General features: G+C 39.5%; 1 protein-coding gene across 5 annotated transcripts in view; it reads left to right on the forward strand.

The window, feature by feature from the left end:
- Window positions 1–2,489: 2,489 nt before the first annotated feature.
- trpm3 (transient receptor potential cation channel, subfamily M, member 3) overlaps window positions 2,490–22,823 on the forward strand; it is a 162,905-nt gene continuing 142,571 nt past the window's right edge. For 4 of the 5 annotated variants that reach the window (XM_076890779.1, XM_076890774.1, XM_076890775.1 and 1 more), the window contains exon 1: window positions 2,490–2,761. In XM_076890779.1, coding sequence (XP_076746894.1) covers window positions 2,558–2,761 — 204 coding nt within the window. In that variant the 5' untranslated portion in view covers window positions 2,490–2,557. The remainder of the gene's footprint in view (window positions 2,762–22,823) is intronic. The other variant, XM_076890776.1, reaches the window with a different exon arrangement.

Here is a 22,823-nt window from a genome sequence, read left to right on the forward strand (position 1 = left end):
GCTCTGGGATAAAATTATGTATACAAACAAAGACAGCAGCTAGCAATGTAGGCTGGCTGCTGTTTAGTTTACACAGTTCAATTAAGATCAAATCAAGAGAAAGACAACCAAGAACTTTTAAAAACTACATTATACAGGTTACTCGTTCATATTTGTTAGCTTTATCTATACCAACCGCTCCTTGTGATGGGATTTCATTTAACTCCTTTCAAAATGATGTGAAAATTAGCTTTAACTGACTCACTGATAGTGAATTTTATATGTCTGGTGTCATGGTTTGCTTCAGATAATACTAAACACTATTAAATTAACAAACTGAAGTTAATTTAGTTGACTTTTGAAATGTGAAAGCTTAACTTAATAAAGTTAGTTAAGTGTGCGTAACTTTAGTGCATTTACACAGAACCATCAAACTGTTAAGAGACGTTTGTGTAGCTGAATTCAGTCTAACGCTGAAACAAGCGGCCTGCTGTGTTTTACTGTGAGCTAAATATTATTAAATATTTTCCTTATGCTCTGAAAGAAAGCACATTAGTGTTTTATGCACAGCTTTCAATATAATATACAAATTCTTGGTGAGAGCCTACAGGTCATTTTCTCTAATAGTTTGAATGATCAAAAACAGATTCATAACATAAAATTCTCTATAAAACATAAACACCAGTTAGATTTATATAAAAGAGGAGAAGCTGGGACCTGTGAAGGCTTTGACATTTCTGCTTGAATGCCTTTTTGTTTTCTTGCAACTTTCAAATTGATTGACAAATTGTTTAAGCTATAGAAGTGCAACGACTTTTTGTTGTTTGATAAGACTGAATCAATGGTATACAATCTAGCACGTACACTCTGACATTTCCTTTTAGCTTTTCTGATCAAACATGTCATAACTGGCAAAATGTACATCGCGTGGCTTTGAGTTGTTCACCAATAACATTGAGGGCTGGCTTTAATATCATTTTGTTGTCATCATTTGTTTGACCTGAACTGGTGATGGTGTGTTTTTTGCTCCAAAAGACGCCGTCTCTCGGTCTCACTCCTTCTTCTGCTCTCCCACTCACTTGCTCCCTGTACCTCCTCTCATCCTTCAGGGGCTCTCTGCCTCACTGTCTCTTACTTCTCAGTAAGACTCTCTATCTCTCGCTCGCACGCGTAAACGCCGCAGCGTCCTCCCAGGTGGTGAGCGGTTGCTGGGAGCGACTGCAACAATGTCCCCGGTGTTCAGACACTGTCACCTCTTTTTACTGTGCATCCCCCCGTTTCCGTCCCGTTATCTTACTTAATCCCTCTCTTCCCGTCTCTCTCTATAGCTCTCATATTATTTTTTGTCCCAGAATAATTTTGTGCTCTTCTCCTTTTGCCACAATCTAGTTTGTGGCATATTAGACTTGCTGTCATGCTGTTTCTCCACTACTGCACTGGAAAAATGGACTCAAATCCTTACTGTCTGTCAACTCCACAGCGTGGCATGTCTTTTAACACTTCTGAAGCCTTTGAGTGAGAAGTGTGAGAGTGGAGGAGGATGATGATGATGGAGAAGAAGAAGAAGGAGACCATGACTCTTGGTTTTATTTGGCGACACTTTTTGTTCTACAACAAAGAAGCCAAGGCTGCGCCATGAACTGTAAACCATGTGCATAAAGTACCAAAAGAGAAGAAGAAGAGGGGGACACACACATGCGCCACACACAGAGGAGAGAGTGACAAGCTGAATGAAAGATCGGGGAAGCAAGACAAGCAGGAGAGGGAGGGAATGGAGGTTTTAGTAGCTGTGGGTATTCAAAGCACAGTGTTCACAGTAAGAGAGTGACTTACTGAACAGGGTGTCTGTTTCTGTGCCTCTCAGTCAGCTTTAAGCAGCTCTGCGCAATGCTCAACAGGAACCCTGCACTCCTGAGACTCTTGCTTGTCTCTTCGTTTTTCCTTGTGTGGTCGCCTTTTTTTTTAACCTCTCTCCACCTGCCTAGCTGTCATCTCCTCTCCCCACCTCTCCTCCTTGTTGTTATTTCATCTCTTTCACCCGGATCTGAATATTGTACTCCCTGACCCCCTCCTCCTCCCTCTCCCTCTCTCTTTCTCTCTCCCTCTCTCCTTCTATTGCCTTGTTTCCCTATTTTTCACTCTCTCTCTCTCTCTCCCTGCGAGGAGGGAAAACAGCATCAACGGCTGAGCCACAGTAACAGCACATGCAACAGGGTGCAGGCAGCACCTTCTGCTTCACCACCTTCCTCTCTGACTCTCGCTCCCTGCCAGAGGAAAGACACAGAGAAGAGAAAGAAGAGCACAGGAGTGAAGCCGTGCAGGTGAAGATCTGTTGCGCAACAGATCAGAAGAAGAGAGAGAAAAAAGTGACATTAACAGGGAGACAGGAGTCAGACATTTACCCAGTCTTAAGACTTAAGGAAAAAGGGGGCAACAGAGGGAGACAGGGGCTGTTCAGTGGGTAGTTGAGAATGAAGTGAAGATGCCACCTGTGGCACTAGTTTGAATCAAGAACAGCCTCCTCTAGTCTGCGTGGCTGCCGTACTTGCCACATCTGTTGACTACATTTTTAACACTAATGGCTTCCAAGAAGAAGTGGGCAGAGCGGAGGGAGTTAAGACGGGAGCGGCCGTTCTCCACCCGGGATGATTCATCTGTTGCATCCGGGACATCTGGGCCAGGACGTCCCACCACCAGGGGGCGTTTCTCAGAGTCGTGGAAGAGGCTCAGCTCCAGAGGGGGGTCCACCAAGAGGGGGGTACTCAACTCTCAGCAGCCACCGGTAAGATGTTTCGAGGCCCCCGCTACTGGTTCCCCCAAAGATTAATCGATGATCTGGGTGCTGGGAGGGGAAATGGGACAGGAAAGGCTGCTGTTAAGCACCTGTGAGAGATCAGGAGGTAATTGGGGTAAAGGAATTTGTAAGACTAATTTAACCAATCAAATGTACCAGTTTAGTAGTTTAGTACGAAACTGGTACATTTTAGTAGTACTCAAGTAACAGCAGACTTTTTACACTTCTTGAGTGGTAAAAAACATTTAGCGTTTAGGTAGGTTGCTGTTTTTGCCACAGAGTAGTTGTTTTTTTAGCTTTATAGTCTGCCATCACCTGTTACCTTGGAAACCACATGCAGCAGTCAGAATAGCTTTATTATATTCATATTGACTTTATTGTATACACATACTCTAAATCACACAAACATATAAGATCACTTACTGGTTATGGCTTAAAGCTGCCACTTTTTTCTTTAACTTTACTGGCAGTCTTCTGTAGGAGCACCACAGTGTCGTGTCTACCAAAGACTAATGGTGATTAAGGTGCCTGCGTTTCCTGCACATAATTAGCAAAAGGTCCAAAGGACCAGCCCGTAAAAACCCAGAATACCCAGTGGATGTGTAATGGGACGGAGGAAAAGAACTGCACATGCAATAGTGATTGAAACAAATGAAATAACTTACCTTGTGTATTGAACCAAACAAGAGACCAGCCTTGAGGACAGTGCCATTTGGAAGTTTTTGCATTTTTTAAAAAACAGGTATCAGCTTTATGACTCTAAAAACAGATATTTTAATCTTGGTAACACTTTATAATAACCCTCAGCAACCAATTTTAGCAAATATTTCTCTCACAGTGAAATCAGTTTTCTTGCTCTACTTGCAGATTATGTGTATAAATGTATACACTATATTAGAGAATCTGTTAACATTATGTAGATGAATATTAATGTTTATGTGGCTCACTTGTCAAGGCTGTGAACCTGCAGAAGAGCTTGTGTGATTCTGTGCGAAACCAATGGGTTGAAGGACAGCAGCATTTGGGAATGATAATGGACTCAGTAATTACATTTTTTTTCTTTTATAGAGTTACAATCACATTTGGAAATCATTATTCTGGATTGTATTATATTACACAAGCTTAGGATCAAGTAACAATACTGATGGTTATTAAACAGCTTTATTATTTCACTGTTTCCTCACAGCAAACTGTTTGCTAAATCTGAATTATCCATCAACAACATATTAACGATGGCGACTACAAAGTGTAATCTCCATCTTAATAGCCTCTTCGGAAATGGCCTACGCATAATACAATATTCCTGTGGATTAGCATTACTTTACAATTTATGAATAATCCAGGAGACAGAATTAAACTATTAGCACTTGCTTGTAAATATATCGGAAGTTTAGATGAATCACTGAAATTCAGACTCTTACTGTTCTCTACTCTTCATTTCTTATTTCCATTTTTCTGCTTGTCTTCTTGTTCCGCTTCAAAGTGCCAGGATGCTTGTGTACTCCTTCTTATGGCAGCATCTGTCAAGCTAGTGGGAAAAATCTTCTCCATAGTCACTGCAGCAGTGATGAAACTTCTGGGTAATATGATTCTTCGGGATGCAGGGTCCGGTTCACACTATTTTCCGAAATACAGATCTTCTTTGATGTCTATGGATTTAGATGAGACCAGCTAAAGCCATCGGTTAGCCGAACTATCGCACTTAGCCAATCTGTGGCGTGATTTGGCAGCAGTTCCTGCAGTTGGAGATGTGCAGGGGACAGCGATATGCACAGATGGAGATACTAGATCTGTTTCCAGTTTCTCACTTGTGCTCCAGTAACCAGTACGATTTAATATTGCACACAAAAAAACTCAAAGGAAATGGAGCTTTTATTTATTTATTTTTTAGCCACATGGACTTAAAGGTAGTGAGCAGCTATACAGTTTTGTTCCACGTGGGCTTAGAGATCATCTGAATATATGGAAAAAGCTCATTTCATAACATTAAAGCCATTATATATTCTCCTGATTGCGTTTCATGTGCACAGCATTAGCTTCTCTTGGTCATTTGGGATTTGAGTTGCTTGGATATGAACCTCTGTGTCATACTACACTGCAACACCACTGCTAGTGTCACATCATTAGTCATCCATAATGGCTGCTGTAGGTGTGTGTGTGTGTTTGTATGCCTTTTTATAGAGCGAGTGAGTGATCCTGTGTGTGACTAACTAAATGAGTGGGACAGACAGTGAAGAATAGAAATAGTGATAGATGAAGAATTACTCACCTAACATCCAATATTTTGTAATTATTCTGAATGGATGAAAGACGGGAGGATTAGAGGCCAGGGAAGACCAGGAGAATGAGGCATTTAAAAAAAAAACATTCACCACAGTATTGTGGATTTAAGTGTATTTCTTGAAATCTCGAGTAAATGTCTGCATACTAAATGGAAAAAAAAAAACCTTACAAAAAAGGCGAATAAGGCAACCAGCTGCAAAGCCTTTATCAAACTAAGAGATGACATCTTCTGCCAACTTAGGTTAAGAAGTTCAGTCAAAGTGCTTTCATGAGCCTGTCAAATGTAATATTCCTGCTCAGGCTTTCCAGTCTGCTTAAGTTAAAATGACTTATGCTATTAAGTTACAGACTTTTTAAATACTTCTTATTTCAGCTTGTAACCAAGTGTTTGGAGTGTTACTTTTATGCTTATTTTTTAACGTATTACCCATAGAAGTTAATTTGTTCCAGATATTACATTACTTTTCCATTTCTTTTGTGTTATGTATTTAAGTATAACCTCAAAGTTGACTGCACAAACAGCACATATTTTTTTGCATAGAAATCGAAATGTAATATATTGCCTTTGCAGATGCAGATGAGACATTAGATGTATTGGTATATGTTTCTAGCATGGGTACAGTTTTCGATTTGTGGTCACATTGTTGTTCTTTTTCACAGCTCTTAGAATCCTCAGACATTTTTCTCCTATTTTCTGCACAAATGATCACTGCCACCTTTTCTTCACATCAATCTATCGAACTCATCCAGTTCATGTGCTGGAGGCTATTTGGGCTGTCATGGTGAAAGGGAGGGTACACCCAAACACAGAAAGACAGACACCTATTCATGCCAAAATTCAAACCTATGGCCAGTTGAGAATCATGAGTTAACCTAAGACGGATTTGTTTGCAAGAACTTAGTGAGCCCACTAGTGCAAATTCCACACCAGAAAGACCCCAGGTGATCAGTAGATCTGAATACTTCTTGCTGTGAGCCAACAGTGATAACCACCTCACCACTGCGTTGCTTTTATTCACATAGAACTGTAAGAAATAAAACAGAACAAAAAAACAATAAAGGAACACATTTTGAATCTCATATCTTTCAAAAGTATTTCTAAAAATACTGATGCGAGCCTGTGCTACCCCTCAGCCTCCTAGAAGATGCCCCTTTGGTATAAAGTTGAAAATCCTACATTGTTTAATTCTCAAGTTATTGGATTCACAAACGTGTCCACACCACCCACTGACTATCTGCCCGCCTGGCCGGCTGACAACAATACCCCGTCAACCTTTTACAGCTGAGGGGTAAAAATGGCTAATAATTGCTTTAGAGGTGAGACTGTAAATTTGGTAGTTAGGTTGGTGCAAAACTAAATATAACATACTTTAAAAAAAAAAAAAAGAAATATTTCTGATTTTTAATTTGCTGGCAACAGTTTCATTTAACAAAGAAGGTACTGACTCTTTAGGTTCAGCACAGGCCACGCCCACATATGATTTGTGATCTACACCAGCGGTCTCAAACTCATTACGATGCATTCTCTTTATACAGACAAATATATTCTAAAAAAGTTGACATCCATCTAAAAATAGATCGATTATGAGAAACATGTTTAATATAAACATTAATTCTCCACAGTTTCCACATTGGTCAGTCTACTGTCATTACAAAGGCTTCCATAACACAAAGGAACTTGCTTAACCATCATACTTCAAGCTAAGGCCATACCATACCATACACTTTATTTAAAAATCACTTATTTATAAAGGGCTAATCAAAGTCCTGTACAATATCATATATGTATAAAAGACAAACACAGGCCAAGTAAAAGAAGAAGTTAAAAAATAACAGAGGATATAAAAAGTAAGCTAAGAGCAACATCTCACGGTTTTGGCCTTGGGTAATGCTGCTTTCAGTAAGAGGGCTATAAAAGTGATGATAATTCAGCCTGATGCTAGTATGAAAACAACTGTTTAGCAATCCCTTCATGATGTGATCTCAGTCATTTGCAACACAGTGTCAAGTGAAGCGCCAAATATAGCGAGCCAAAGTCCAAAAATGATACTAACTTTCTTAACGTCCTTTCTTCTGGATCTGTACGTATTTATGTTAGTGAAACATGCATGCTTATGTTTATGCGTATGGCTAAAAAAGTGAGTGCAGCGTGTTATGTTGTCTGGCTGTAGCAGGTTCAAACTACAGCTTCTGCTCAGCTTTATAAATTCTCATTATATAATTGCAGAGAGAGCCAGCAGGCACGCAATCAGAACCCAGAAACTATGATAATTGAAGTGCAGCTGCTAATTAATATTATTGATCACACCTGCACCAGCACCAAAAACATGTCTGAGCAGTATCCACCGATGCCTTTCTATAAATAAAGCTACATATTGGGTGTTTATACTCATCGATGCATTTTAAGCCTGCACTTTAAAGATTGCTGCAGCCACTTTTTTAATGTGCATATGTTTGGTGGCTTCATCACCATATGTTAAATTATGCATTCATGCTGCATTTGTTGCAAATGGTTCGGTACAAGCTCCTCTCCTCTTTCACAGAAAAAGACTTGATACAGTTGGAGTTGTTACTTTGTATCTAGCCCAGCTTTTCACAGCCACACAAATTTCACACCAAATTAGGTTTGGAGCTATCGCTTAAATTTCCCTATGCACAAGTCTGTAGAGATTAAGTGTGTGATACACTGTTTCTCTCAATTTGGGTCTTTCTTTATTGCCATGCGAATGCCCTGCAGTTCACGAAGCCATCTGTGGATCATAGAGACCGTCTGCTCGGTAAGGCTAGGGAAGTCCCACATCTCTTTTAAAGGTCCACGGGGATGGTTTTTTTCCTCAGGTTTCCCATATCTGTGTGATGTCTGTTTGAGCGTAGCTTCTGTGTATTTTAATATGTGAACCGTGTGAGAATATATGAAGAGTCTCCTTTTGAGGATATGGCAATTTGAGATGGGATGGTAGTGTCAAAGCCTCTCAGCTTGTACCGTCACTATCAAGCTTTGGTTGTAATGAGCCTCATCTCATGCCACAGTGGGACCATACTGTCTGTAAAACAGATATTACCCCCCTCCCTTGATCACCCTTGTCCCCGGAGCATGACATCAAAAGCTCCCAGAGCTCATTTGACTCTTTTTCTTATAGGTCTTTAGCTGCTCTGATGGGACACATTGGTGCTTACTATGTTTTTCTGGAGATTTATTTGATGTTAAGAAATAGAAAAAAAGAAAAAGAAAGTTACACCAAACATCAGATAGCTTTTTAAATGGAAACCTGGCAGCTTTGGTCACAGCAGGAAACTGTTTTAGTGCAAAAGACCTACTACATTTTTCCATGAGTCACTCTGTCGTCTGTATATACTCTGTATATATCCCAGCTTCTAGCAAATCATTTTTTCACACAAAACTGGTACATAATGATGTAAGTTAAGATTTTATTTTCTATTTTTTTCCCGTAATTTAAGCATTGATGTAAAAGCAAACACAGGTCGATCACGCAGCCTCAGTTGGGGTAACCGAACTTACATCACTGTAAAAATGTCCTGCTTGCATACAACAGTCATGCGAACAAATCAAGTTCTTCACGTGTTTGTAGGAGAAACAGATGCAGATTTTGATGTTCCCATCTCTATGCTTCATGTTTTAATTTGTCTCATTCAGCTTCTACCATCCTAACTGTGTAGTTCAAAGTCCTCACTTGAAACCTCGCTGTTTTATTCTTTTCATTTAATGGTTCGTGCTGTGCCATTCTCTCTCTCTCTGCACTCATACTAGTTGACTGTATTTCACAATGGGTTATAAAAAAAGTTGCATCTGGTAATTCTCTACAGCTATTTCTGCTGCTATTTCCCTCCAGGCTTTTTTTTATTGTTATTTTGCTGCAGTGTTGGGCACAGGGTCTGCCTGTGCCCAACACTGCTTTTGCATAGAAATCACCCAACAAATAACCTGCATGATAATCTGCCGGATAAGATATGTGATCATGACTGGCTCCAGCATCCAGGCCTCCGGGCCCTCAGTCAGCAGTCTGGTCACTGGGGAGGCGACACATGCAAGGAATCTGAATCAAGGCAGGAAGTGTATGCTAGGCAATTAAAAAAATCCTCTCATGTTATCTCCTGTGGTTGCTTGGCAAGAATTTAAGCAAATTTTACATTAGCTGTTTCATTCATGGGCCTATGAGTCCTTCAATGTGCATGAATATGGATAATCGCCTCACAGAACTAAAAAGGTACGGCTAACTGCTTAGCATTGCTAACTGTGGTAGATGCTTTTACAAAAGCTTTTTATGGAAGCTTTTTTCCACCAAAAAAACAAAACAAAACAAAACAAAAAGACATTCATAGCTGAAATTTCATGGCAATAAATAAAATTTCAAGAAACTAACTTTAGCTGAGCGACTTGGGACGCTCTGTGAAGCTTACTTACCGGGAAGCATAAGGCATCAGTTGGGGGTGGAGTTTTGTCGCCATCCTGCTAGGTGGGTGGCCGCTCTGCCTAACTCGAGAACAGGGCAACATAGGATGTTGAAATTCATACCATAGGTGCATCTACTAAAAACCTCTGACATATTCCAATCTCAGTGACCTTGAACTCAAAGTCAAGGTCAGAGGTCAACTTTTGCATAAAACAAATTATTTCCTAAAATTTTGTTGCTTTTTTAGTAAAGTTTTATGATAAAAGTTAGAAATTCCACTTTTAGGTTAAGGTTTAATCACTTGCACTGAAAGTGCCCGATTTCTTTTTATATGTTCACATTTCCCTTTTTTAAATTTTAAAAGTATCTTCATAAGAGGTTACAGAGTTTAACCATACAAAGTTTTTGAGACCACTGTTACTAACAGCTTCACTGCTTCATTAAATTCTTTTGGAAAAGAGTAAATGTTCACCAAATAGCTCCACATCACAGTTGTGTTAGCAGTATTTCAGGCTTATTTTTTTTTAATGCTTCACCTTCTGCTCGTGTTGGATTCTCATTAAAATTAAGTCAAGTATAATAATGCTTCTGAGGCAGAGGTCATAAAAGAGGGAAAGCTTTCACAGTTCCTATGGAAACAGTGCGTTTTTTTTAAGCAGTGCTTTAGAACAAAAGTCTCTTTCTCACAAACTTCTTTGTGTTTTCTGCTCCATTGCACAAACACTCAAAATATTAAAAATAAGATCAGACGTCAGGTTAGTGCTGTTTGCCTCTTCAAGCTATTTTTACAGTTAAAGACAGACACTTAACGATTAAATGCAAATAGCTGTATTTTTGACATTGATTGGAAACACGTTCAGTTTTATACTGTTAGCTGTTTGGATCCAAAACTCAATGAGAGAGTAAAAGCTTTGATTACCTTCTTAAACATTTCAAGTTTTGAGTGATTATGTGATTTTTTTGCAACTTTTTTGCTAAAGGTGGTCAGTCTTTCTCCTGCTTTGCATAAAACGTCTCATTTTTACCTACATTTGCATCCTAGGTACAGTTTTCTGGTATTGATTCTAATATCGCTGGGAGGCACTTACTGATTTTTTTAGGGCATGATGTGTTTTTTTTATTTTATATTCATAAATAAGATGCACTTTTTATTTTGTCTTGGCTCTCCTGGGCTCACTTTAAGTGTTGTCATGTTTTTGAGAGTCCTAATCTTCTTTTTACTAATGTAACAAAGAAGATTCAGCCTTCAGGTTATGATGCTGTGTGAGTGTCGCAAAGACATCATGATGAAAAGAAGAGCTACGTAGCTCTCTTTGCTGACTGAATACACTGTCTGGTTATATTAAGTTATAAATGATGCAAACCATCTCAATTGGCTGCTTGTGAATCTGATATGTGCCTTATCTTGCAACTTTGTTTTGTGCTTTCATGGTTTGTGCTTTGAAGTTCTCTCAGTGTAGCTGTTCAATAAGTGCAGGTGATTAACAAAATGTGACACTCATGCAAAATCAATTGAGCAAATATTTTAGTGCTGTGGTGATACTAGTGCCCCCTTGTGGCTCCTACAGTGAAAGAAAGAGATTAAAAGACCACTCAGCAGACAATTATTTGACATTTATTTTCCTAACTACTTTTGTAATTGTGTGAGATATTGGCTTTATTTGATTGGAAGGCTAACAATAGCTGATTCACTGACATGCGTGGGCGATGTGGTGGGTTACCACTGCAAGGTAGTGCTAAGACCAAGTGTGAAGAAGGATGATTTGTGCAGATGTTCTGGTAATGGCAATTGCATTTGCACCCTGTTGTTGTCTCAGCAACACTTTTTGTTGCTTCTGGTCACTTAACACGCTTCTTGTTTTTCCAAGCTTCTGACCTTTCCATTTTCAATGCTAACCCGAGCTAGCAGCATTCTTAATTTCATTCCAGAAAACAGGTTTTAATAAATTACTATTCATGTTATGCATAATGTATAGTACCCCTGCTCTATATTGGCAGATACCCAGTATTTTTTAAATTCTTTTCATAGAAGTGTTTCATTCTAGCACAGTAAGGTGAGAACCACGGCTTCTTTGTAAACCACTGGCCTATTGTAGTACAACTCATGTTAATTAAATAGAAATTACACAGCAAAGGGAAGGGGGAAATGAGGCGGCCATCTGGAGAAAGGCTAGTGGGTGGCAGATGGACAGAGACAGATGTGGGAAATGTGAAAACATCAGTCCCCACACCACTCTCAAACCGGCATAGTCTGGCAACAAGTTGCTGACTGGGAATTAGCTGTCAAGCAGCCCTGCTTTGTACACAAAATTTAAACAGAAGTAAAACATCCTCTTGTTGATGAAGGAATCATTAATTTAAAAAACAATGACAAGAACAACAACCTGTTCTTGTAATGCAATAATAGATTTAAATTTAAGTAGTCCATCACGTTCATAAGCACCTCTTACTCAGTCTGTGCTGTTCTTGCTACCTCTGAAGCTGTCCTTTTCTTTCATAACCACGTTCTCTTGTTTGTTTGTTTGTTTTTTAGATATTATTATTTTTATTTTTTCCAAAACTCACGAGTCTCACATGTTAAGATTTTGAAATGGGAAAACTTCAACTGAAAGATCAGATTCTTTTTTAAGCTAATTTACACTCTTTAGACCTAGAACATGACATAAACACAATAAAGGACCTACTCACTCCTCTTTGATGTTTTCCGTCTCGTCGTTCCCGTCCTCATCATCACCTGCCTAAATAAATAAATAAATGGACAGGATGAGATGGCACCCTGTGGTGAGATCTCACCAGCTGTCACTGCACCATAAGATGACCTTGTGAAGATCTACGTAGCTCATAGGCTATATAATGCCAGAACTGGGGAAAGAAAGGTCATGAGGAGCCCAGCCCACCAAGAAAATGACGTGCTTATCTTTTAAAGTTTTATTTTAGAGTCCATCTAAATTGAAAATCTGAAACAACTGAGTAATTGGTTTATTTTGGTAAGTGTCATAGCATGTTTGAGACCTTCGTTTCACTTTCTGTTAGCGGCAGTCATGAATCAGAAGAATCCCGAGGCTGGGCTGCTGGCATGCCAGCGCAGCTAAGTCCTCAACGTTTTAATCTGCTTAACACACTTTTCAGTGGCAGACCAGTAGTACAAATAAGCTGGTTATTTGATGGCAGGGAAGGTGTGTATGTGTGTGTGTGTGTGGAGGGTGTTGACTGACATCCATAGCAACAGTAGCATGGAAACAGCCTAAAGTATCATGTGGAGTTTGTTTAAGAAGTGAACACTGTGGGAGGTGTCAGATAGTGGGAGAACGTGCTGCGGAGACAAAGCATCTTTTGGGAGGATAAAAGCAGTTATTTGTACGTGATTGTGTCCGTGTGTGTACGTGAGACAGAGGAGGAGAGGGAGTTTGTGACACAGATGGAGCTTTAAGTGCCAGAGGATTGAGTAGGCAGGCAGGGTAAATTTGAAACATCTCAAAGTGTTTGGTCTTACAAATAAAAGTTGAACATTTAACGACTTTTTTATTTTGTTTCATTTTTTTTTTAACTGCCTCTGTGCCTCTGACAGCTGTGGCAGTGTTTTCAACTTGTTTACTGTGAGTATGTCTGCTAAATGAATGTGGAAATGACCATAACTCTAATTACAATGTGGAGCGGGATATAAAACCTGATTTAAAAAATAAACAGATAAAAGTTGTTTACTTTTGGCATCATATATGCCTCAATCCTGAGCGTGGAGACTGTGCAAGTCTCACCGCACCACAACACAGTTTATGAAAACAGTGAGCCAGTATCTGCACGTTCACTCAAATAACAAGTCAGGGTTTGCTTATGTTTCCCAGAGGTGGGAGTCTCGCCGTGTTGCAGACTTCTTGAAGATGGCTTCTTCCGTGTATAAGGTGGATGTAGCTTCTGATACAGAAAAAACCTTGCACCTGCAGTTTTTCAACTGCCAAAAGGGGTCGACTCTTCTATTTGAAGTCCAGCTGTGGAGAAATGCATTAAAAAAAACCTAATTTCTAGTTTTCCAAGCCAAAACATATCTCCATGTGGACATTATGACTCTGTTCCAGTCACAAAGACGGTCATGTAGGATGGATTTTAGGGCAGGCTTAGCTTGTGATTGACATGTCACAAACCAGCGTTTATTCTTCGATTTTGCAGTCAGACTCCTCTTCCTTCACTCCTCACCCCTCATGTGCTATTTGAAAAGAGGAACATGGTGATGTCAAAAACTCTCATCTCGAGGCTTCATCACAAAAAACCCACATTGTTAACAAACATCATGGCTGCATCCATCGTTTAAATGGCGATAGCACAATATTCTGCAGAAATACCTTCACTGCCATTATTGAACTATTGAATTGAATGAGATATTTCTATATACTGCAACGTCATCAGTCATTTTTCTTTTTCTTTTTTATATTTAAACAACTAAAATATCCATACAAAAAGAATGAAAGAAGAAAAAGAAATGAAAAGAAAAAGACGCAAAACAGGAAACAATAAATAAATAAATAGAAGATACATAAGGAAAAAGAAAAAGGAAAGAAAAATAAATAAATAAAAATGAATAAATAAATAAATAAATTTTAAAAAATGTAGATCTTTTGTTTCCATTAATATAACTAATATTTCTAGTAGTTAACAAAGTCAAAATCTAAAGCAAAAGCAAAAACTGGCCAGCGTTTTTTAATGTAGTCCATCCATTTCTTCCATCGTGATACAAACAGGTCCCTCTGTAATTACAAGTCTGTAATCTGGTTGCTGTCACACACATTTTGGAGGTGTGGTGAGACCCTTTTGTTGAAGTGTGTCTCTGGAGATCTTCTCCCTGGAAACCATTCAGAAGGATGATGTGAATGGTGAACTTTTCGGGGCAGGGAATTGAAAGGGCAAAAATGAACTGCTGCCATGGATAGAAAAAGAGAGGGAGAAGAAAAGCAAGATGACAGGGTATGATAAGGTTGCATGGCATACTATTGTTGCTGTGTCAGTGATTCCTCAACTCTCCTTGATGAGGCAATGACCGCGGTGGGCACGACGCACACTATCTGCATGTTTGGAGAGATTATATGTGTGGAAGCTGCCTGATTGAAGGCGTATCCTGACCTCAAAAACTCTCATTTCGATTGCTTCAGTTTGACTCGAGTTGAGTCTTTGTTATGCAGCCCGCCAAGGTCCTCTGAACTATAAGTGAGTTTGCCTGCACTGTCTGCTTTTGTCTAGATAAATTGCTATAAATAGAAAACAGGAGCTGACAGATTTAATTTTTTTTTGTAGATAAAATACCACACCATACACCACGGAGGGCTTCTCATTTATCGCAGTCTTCTAAATGCCATGCAGACAAGAACACATGCCTGGGTGACAAGGAAAATATGTGATCAGAAGTCATCAAAATTGTAGCTTTAATAGGGCTTTTATTTATCGCTTCTTCTTCCTCACTGATCCACCCATCAACTCCTCACTGCTCTTTTCTCTCCATTTGATTTTACAGAGACGTGGAGGTGTTATGGCACTTCAGTAATACTTTCTGCAAAGCTTTTGGATCATCCTTGACATTTACTGTGAAAGAGCACTGTGAATTAGATTGGGGAGATCGTTTTCAGGTTACTTTGTCTATACTTTGTGCAGCTTGCCTTTAAGGCTTGTGCAGTAGAGTGGCAGAAATTCAGAAGTGAAATAACTGGCGCATGCACAGCTTCACGCTGAAACAGAAAGAAATGAAGCAAAAGAAAAAGGAAAAAAAATGTTAAAAACATTAAAAAGGCACGCGACCTCAAAATTACTGAAATAATTAATCAGATACACTTGTGATTGTTATTATTAGTGCAGGATAGAGTAAAGGCATGCTTAAACACAAGGCATTGTGACTTGCCAAAGCAATATATAGCCTCTTAAAAATGAACATGCTTTGAGTTGCTCCCCTTATGGATTTGTCAGATTACTGGCATGGGTCCTGATCAAAGCTTTTTTAAACCCGCCTCTAAGCAGCCTCGCTCTGAATTCCTTCCGCTAATTTATCCTCGCTGAGACAGAGGAGGAGAGGAACAGAAGTGGAGCAAGAGAGGCAGACAGAAGTGTTTCAGAGATGCTCAGTCATGCCTCGGCAAAAACAGCTTCCATTAGCGCCCAGCTCATATTAGATTAGAGTTTTTCTGAATGCTGAAAGAAATTATAAGTCTTAATTTTTCATTTCCATTCCTCTTTTTAGAGAAATCATTAGTGTTTTTTTAATGGGTTAGGGTGCCATGTATTGATTTGATGAACAGGACCTGACAGACAGTGAAATCTCTGCTGGCCTCTTGGTCTTAATTTTTTATTTTTTTTTTGCATATTTGTCACATTTGCATGTTTTAGATCATCAAATTTCAATATCTGATAAAGATCATATTAATGTGATTGGCCAGTCATATTATGTGGTCATACTATAAATAGTAGCTGGTATCTGGGTTTGATCAGTTTGATCGGGCAATGCCGTTTCTGAGAAAAACAAAACAAAACAAAAAACAGCCAATTGGAAGCTTCTGCGGCTACAGCCTGTAATCACACCTGTTTACCACCGAGTGAAATAACTGAACTTATGGGCCAAAATAATAACATACCAGTAATCCATAGAGAGGAGGCTTCTGAAGAAAGAATCCAGAGGCAATCTCTACAAAAGCACGACTCAGCCAATTCAGACCCAGGCAGCAGGACATGACTCCTACCTGTAAAAGCTATGGAAGTCAGGTGAGGGATGCTAAGCTAGCAGCTACTATTTACAGTGTGACTATACAATCCGATTGGCCATCAACCAGCAATTAGCAATGCAACATTAAATCAAATATTCATTCTGCTACACATGGAAGAGTGGTGAACTTTCCCAGGAGTGGCCAGCCTACCAAAATTACTCCAAGAGCGTATTGGCGACTCATCGAGAAGGTCACAAAAGAATGCAGAACAACATGTACAGAACTGCAGGCCTCACTTGCCTCAGTTAAGGTCAAAGTTCATGATTCAATAAACAGAAAAAGAGACTGGGCAAAAAAAAGGTAAAATCCACGGCTGACCAAAAGGAACACAAAGGCCTCACGCCCCCCCCCCTCCCCCCCCAAAGAAAAGAAATATCAATGATCCTCAAGATCAAATACTGCATTTTGCGTGTACTCGGGTTATTTTTGTCTAATGTTAAAAAAAATTTAAAGCCTGTAAGTGCGACGAAATATGCAGAAAAATACAGAATCAGGATCGATCAAACACTTTTTCACAGCACTGTACATTTTAGCCCTGACTGTCAGCATTCAAACTTTCTCCCAGAATTTGAAGGTAGAAGTGATACCCCTCTGGCAAACACATAAACCCAAACAAATAAAAAGCACTTTGATAAAACTGGTAAAGTGCAACCTTTAAACCAACCTCAGCCATTTTTAGGTTAAAATGTTAGTGTAGGTGTTGATTATCAGACCAACTTGAGGCTGGCCTTTGAACAGAATTGCAGCTTTGAGTTTGAGTTTGATTGGTAGAGCTGCTTTATGTGACTTTGTTCTATTTCTGGACATTTCAAAGAGTTTTTCTGATTAATTACCCAGTAAATGTACAGTGGGATCAATCAGTCATCACTGCCTGCTGTGGGTCACACATCTCATCTTGTTATCAGTGTACAAAGTAGCTAACTGTTTAAACATTCACCCTATTGAGACTTCGCCGTGTGATGTTTGCCTCTGCTGATTATCCCTGATGCTTAGGATTATATTTAATGGAACTATAATCATTTCTCATGACATTTGCTGGAATATTTCCTCCATAATATGCTCCAGGAAGCATCGGTGTAATTGGTATGCTGACATCGATAAAGTTAAATAGCACGTATTCAGGCTACGTAAAGCATCTAATAAAACGGTTGCCAAATCTAGAATTAGGAAAACATATAATAGGGAGCTCTGTCTTTTTTTATGTAAATGTGGATGTATTTTTTTTATGTAAATTTTGTCATCTTTGATTTAGGATCTGTTGATCTGAAACCCGTGTTGCACCCTCGCTTTGAACTGTGGCTTTGAAGCTATTCAGTCTGATGCCGTGAGTCTGGGCTTTGAGGCTGAGTGTATCCTCCTATGTATCTCCTGGTTTAGCGGTGCTTGTGGCAATAATGATTGCGATAAAAGCCATTACCAGGGGCCCCGGGCCCACTGGGCTGCAGGTCTAGCTTTATTACTCTGACCCATAGGATGGTAATTACGCTATGTCTATGTTGCTACGGCAACGTGGAGGTTCTCCACAGCTAACGCAAAATTTATGTCAGGGGAGTGTGGCATTTTGTGTTTATACACATTGTTGCAGGCAAGCGTTGAGTCTTGTATGTGAGCATGTGTGTCACTTCTGAGAGCTCATTTCAAAGACAGAGGCAAAATGCAGGAAGTTGACCCATTATTTGTAGTGTCCATTATTTCACCTCACTGGTTCCAGCCACACAGCTGGGTACTAATGCCTGATTTTAGGCTGGGCTGGAAACATTTCAAACAACAAACCACATCAGATGCTCTCAGATTCCTGAACTAAACGGATCCGAGCACCCGGGGTGAATCATTTCATCAAAGTCTGCTTATATTACAGCGGTTTTTGGATTAGTTTCATAAACTATGGCTTCTGTGATATACTGAATGAAATTACAATATCTGTTACATACAGCTCTGAAAATCTTTCAGGCTGTAAAAGTTTTGCTAAAAGTTTCTCAACTTGATCCTGGATTGAATTGACGAATCAAAAGTCTAGTGAAGCCACAGAGAGTGCTGCAGAATGAGGCTTCAGGTTTAAGACAGCAGACTATTCCTAAGCACTGGGGTGCAATGAGTGACTGTTCATTATAGTGGCTCCTGACACTGAGCCGTGTCTGCATTGCTCTGTTGACTCAGAAGATTAGATCGGCAAGCACTAAGGCTAATCTGGCATTTATAGATTTCTCTGAGCCTGCATTCGTGTGTGTGTGTGTGTGTGTGTGTGTGTGTGTGTGTGTGTGTGTGTATGTATATGTGTGTGCACTAGCTCTCCTTTGAGCACTGAGCTGACGGGGACTTGTGGGCTTCAGGTATTACCAGATGGGCCGATCTGTTGTCTCGAGATGAGTGTGTCCCTTTAAAGAGAGAGAGGAAACACCAGATCACCTATGATACAAACAGATGTTGCAGATGGATCCTCCTCGCTCAGGTTCTCATGTGCACAAAGCGACCTTCTATTTTCTTACCTGCTGTTTTCTTTTCGTGATCTGACTGCAGCAAAAAGACCAGAGACTTTATGTTTTTGGGTTGCCCGTATGTCCCATTTGTGTGACTGTGATATCTCTTATCACTGTGAAGGAGTTTCTTCAGATTTGGTGCAAATGTTCACTCGGGCTCAAGGAGAAACTGAGTACATGGTGGCTGAGAACAAGATATTTTTTGGGCGTTACTCATGGAGAATTACACTAACTCACATTTATTACGTGTAATAAAAACAATAAAAAAAATATTTTATGAAATCTGTTAAGAACGTGTTCAAAAGTAAAAATTATATTATTATTTTTTAGGTAAATAACAAACATAATTGACATTTTTAGACCCAAATATGATCCGACACAGTGGAAGTCAGAAATTAATCAAACGTTACATTAATAAAATTCATTTTTTCTGTTCAGTAATGCAAGTGTTTGGCATCTAAATCAATGATTTTCAATTTTTAGTATTAAAAATATCATTTCGGTTAAAGAGGTTGCACACACATGGTATATTAACCATTCCAGAAACATAAAAAAATATTTTAGTAATTAACAATAATTTTAATTTAGAGCAGCTGTGGCATAAGACTTCTAGTGTGTGCTGGGCTAATAAATTTGGTAGGACTGAAAATTTCTAACTCTGGTGTTGTCACAGGAATAAATGGCGTTAATTTATATTTGAGTTTGTTTTTAGATGATGTAGCCCAGCATAAGGCCACAGGTTTCCAGTATGATGCAATGTCCTTTAAACGGGCCACAATGACTCCACCATAGCCCAGATAACCTCTGACATACAGCAGGTCCTAATATAACTCTGATGCACATCACATGTTGACGTTGCATGTCTTTCATTGTAAAGCTTCCATCATTTCCCACCAATTTCAGAAACTTTTAGTTTAAACACTTTTAGCTTTTGCATGAGAAAAAACTGTGATACACCTGCGGTTTGCAGTTTCTCTGCATTCAGCAAGAAGTTGGAAGCCCTGCCAGTTTAAACTAGGAGTGACAGTCTGCTGCACCACTATGAAAAAAAGTCTCAAAAATTCCTTTCACATACACCAAAATAAGTGGTCACACAATATTTCCACCCATTGTATTTAATTATATTATGCCTTTAAATGCTATTTTTTTTATTTGTACCCCTAAAAGAGTTAAAGATAGGGACTATAAAACGAGGTTGTTAAACACCAAAAAAAAACCCCACAGGTAATAACCTTCCTAGACTATTTTAACAGATTGAGATGAAAATTTATGATAGTTTGAATCCCTTCAGTGGCTTTTATGCATCCATATTATGCATAAGAGCTCTCTATATGTGAAATAAGTGTCTCTCTGCCATGCCCTCTCTGGTTTCTGTCCATTACCCATTTTATTCGCTCTTTGCTTTTATACTTTCCTCTCTAATTCTCCCTCAGAGGGGCTGCAGAGAAGTTCTCTCACCATGTTCTTTGTCACACTTGTCTGCTTCATCGAACGTTAAAAAACTCCCCCAGATCTACTTTTTGAGAAACTTGAAGCTTAACGCTAGACATTTTTAGCTCTGGGCTAGAATTTGATGTTTTTCATTGATTTATCGTGGAGTTTTTTTAACAGGTCTTCACCATATATTCAGTCTTCCTATACTCACTGCCCTCTGTGTAAAACTCTGACAGCGTGAAATCCCTAAAAACCTTAAACCACAAGAGCACAAACAAAAGCATATTTGGTTTACTGATGTACTTCCTATATTGAACTAGTGCTGAAAGGAAGATGTTGTATTGTTCATAGCCCCATGCTAGATTTTGGTCAAATTGAGCTGTGGTACATGACGAAAGCAGGGAGGATTTCAGATCAGTCAGATGACAATGATGCCTGTGTCCCTGGGTTAATACAACATTTTTGCCAGGCAGATGCTTTTGATATACCAAGCACTTAAAAGAGGGTGAAAGCAACACAGAAGTAATCTGCTCTGCATATGAATGCCTCAAGCATGTGATGCATCAGATATACAGAATAGTCTTAGACAAAACATTCGGTCACATCATACACATTCTCACTGAACATGCTGCCTGCTTTAATTTAATTGCCATATCTCTTGTGAACTCTTTTTTTTTAACCTTTACACACATGAAGTGACTGCTGTGGAATAAGGAATCACCTTAGTTGTGTTTTGGTATATCATAGTTTAAAAGGCTTTTGGGAGGATCTTGTCACCATCTTCCTTGTAGCTTCTAATTAGTGCTTGCGCCGATCATTTAATGAAAGCCAAATTAACGAAAGACATTGTGTTGTCGTTTTATGCACTGGAGGCTATAGACAATTTTTCCTCCTCTGTATTTAAAAGTAGTGGAAAGAAATCTGCACTGAGTCTCCTGAAAGTGTATGCAGTTTAGCATATATTTGACAATGCTTGTTTGTATAAGCGATTTCAGCAAACTTTCACAACAACTAAAAAAAAATAAAATGAATGTCTCATCCAGGGATGCTTTACAGTGAAAACTGTGAAAGTTGGCTGCTATGCAAGAAGAAATTAATCATGTGCGTTTGGCGTATCGTGCATTGAAAAGCTGCTTTTCTTTTTGGCACACTTGATATGACACAATGCAGTGCAGCTACGGTGATATAAATTAAAGAATGCATTTAATGTACTGAGTGTAAGATGCAATATCTCACCCATAAACCTAATGATGCTTGTCCCTATTCTGCAAGTATGTAGTCGTGAGAGATTTTGTCTTTTTACTACATTCTATTATGGGTAATGTCAAATGCCACATAAATTATTTCTACTGCAGAGAAAAGAGGATTGACTCTCGCTGTTCCTCTTTTACTAACTCACAGCATGCAGCAATGTGCGCTAAACTAAAAGGCTGAATTTACCTCGAGCAGCGACTGTTTAAGTTCTTTGCACCTCTCAACTCCATCATTAATTGCTTTATTCCATCTTTTCCCATAGTTTTCGCTTCATTCCCATACAGTTTTCAACAATGGATTTTGTATTGCATCCCTGTCATACAGTGGGGCAAAAAAGTATTTAGTCAGCCACCGATTGTGCAAGTTCCCCCACTTAAAATGATGACAGAGGTCAGTAATTTGCACCAGAGGTACACTTCAACTGTGAGAGACAGAATGTGAAAAGAAAATCCATGAATTCACATGGTAGGATTTGTAAAGAATTTATTCATAAATTAGGGTGGAAAATAAGTATTTGGTCACCCCAAACAAGGAAAATCTCTGGCTCTCACAGACCTGTAAAGTCTTCTGTAAGAAGCTTTTCTGTCCCCCACTCGTTACCTGTATGAATGGCACCTGTTTGAACTCATCATCTGTATAAAAGACACCTGTCCACAGCCTCAAACAGTCAGACTCCAAACTCCGCCATGGCCAAGACCAAAGAGCTTTCGAAGGACACCAGGAAAAGTATTGTAGACCTGCACCAGACTGGGAAGAGTGAATCTACAATAGGCAAGCAGCTTGGTGTGAAAAAATCAACTGTGGGAGCAATCATCAGAAAATGGAAGACATACAAGACCACTGATAATCTCCCTCGATCTGGGGCTCCACGCAAGATCTCATCCCGTGGGGTCAAAATGATCATGAGAACGGTGAGCAAAGATCCCAGAACCACACGGGGGGGACCTGGTAAATGACCTGCAGAGAGCTGGGACCAAAGTAACAAAGGTCACCATCAGTAACACACTACAACGGCAGGGAATCAAATCCCGCAGTGCCAGACGTGTTCCGCTGCTGAAGCCAGTGCATGTCCAGGCCCGTCTGAAGTTTGCCAGAGAGCACATGGATGATACAGCAGAGGATTGGGAGAATGTCATGTGGTCAGATGAAACCAAAGTAGAACTTTTTGGTATAAACTCAACTCGTCGTGTTTGGAGGAAGAAGAATACTGAGTTGCATCCCAAGAACACCATACCTACTGTGAAGCATGGGGGTGGAAACATCATGCTATGGGGCTGTTTTTCTGCCAAGGGGACAGGACGACTGATCAGTGTTAAGGACAGAATGAATGGGGCCATGTATCGTGAGATTTTGAGCCAAAACCTCCTTCCATCAGTGAGAACTTTGAAGATGAAACGAGGCTGGGTCTTCCAACATGACAATGATCCAAAACACACCGCCCGGGCAACAAAGG

Source organism: Maylandia zebra, linkage group LG12, assembly GCF_041146795.1.
Source record: "Maylandia zebra isolate NMK-2024a linkage group LG12, Mzebra_GT3a, whole genome shotgun sequence".
NCBI classification, from domain to species: domain Eukaryota; kingdom Metazoa; phylum Chordata; class Actinopteri; order Cichliformes; family Cichlidae; genus Maylandia; species Maylandia zebra.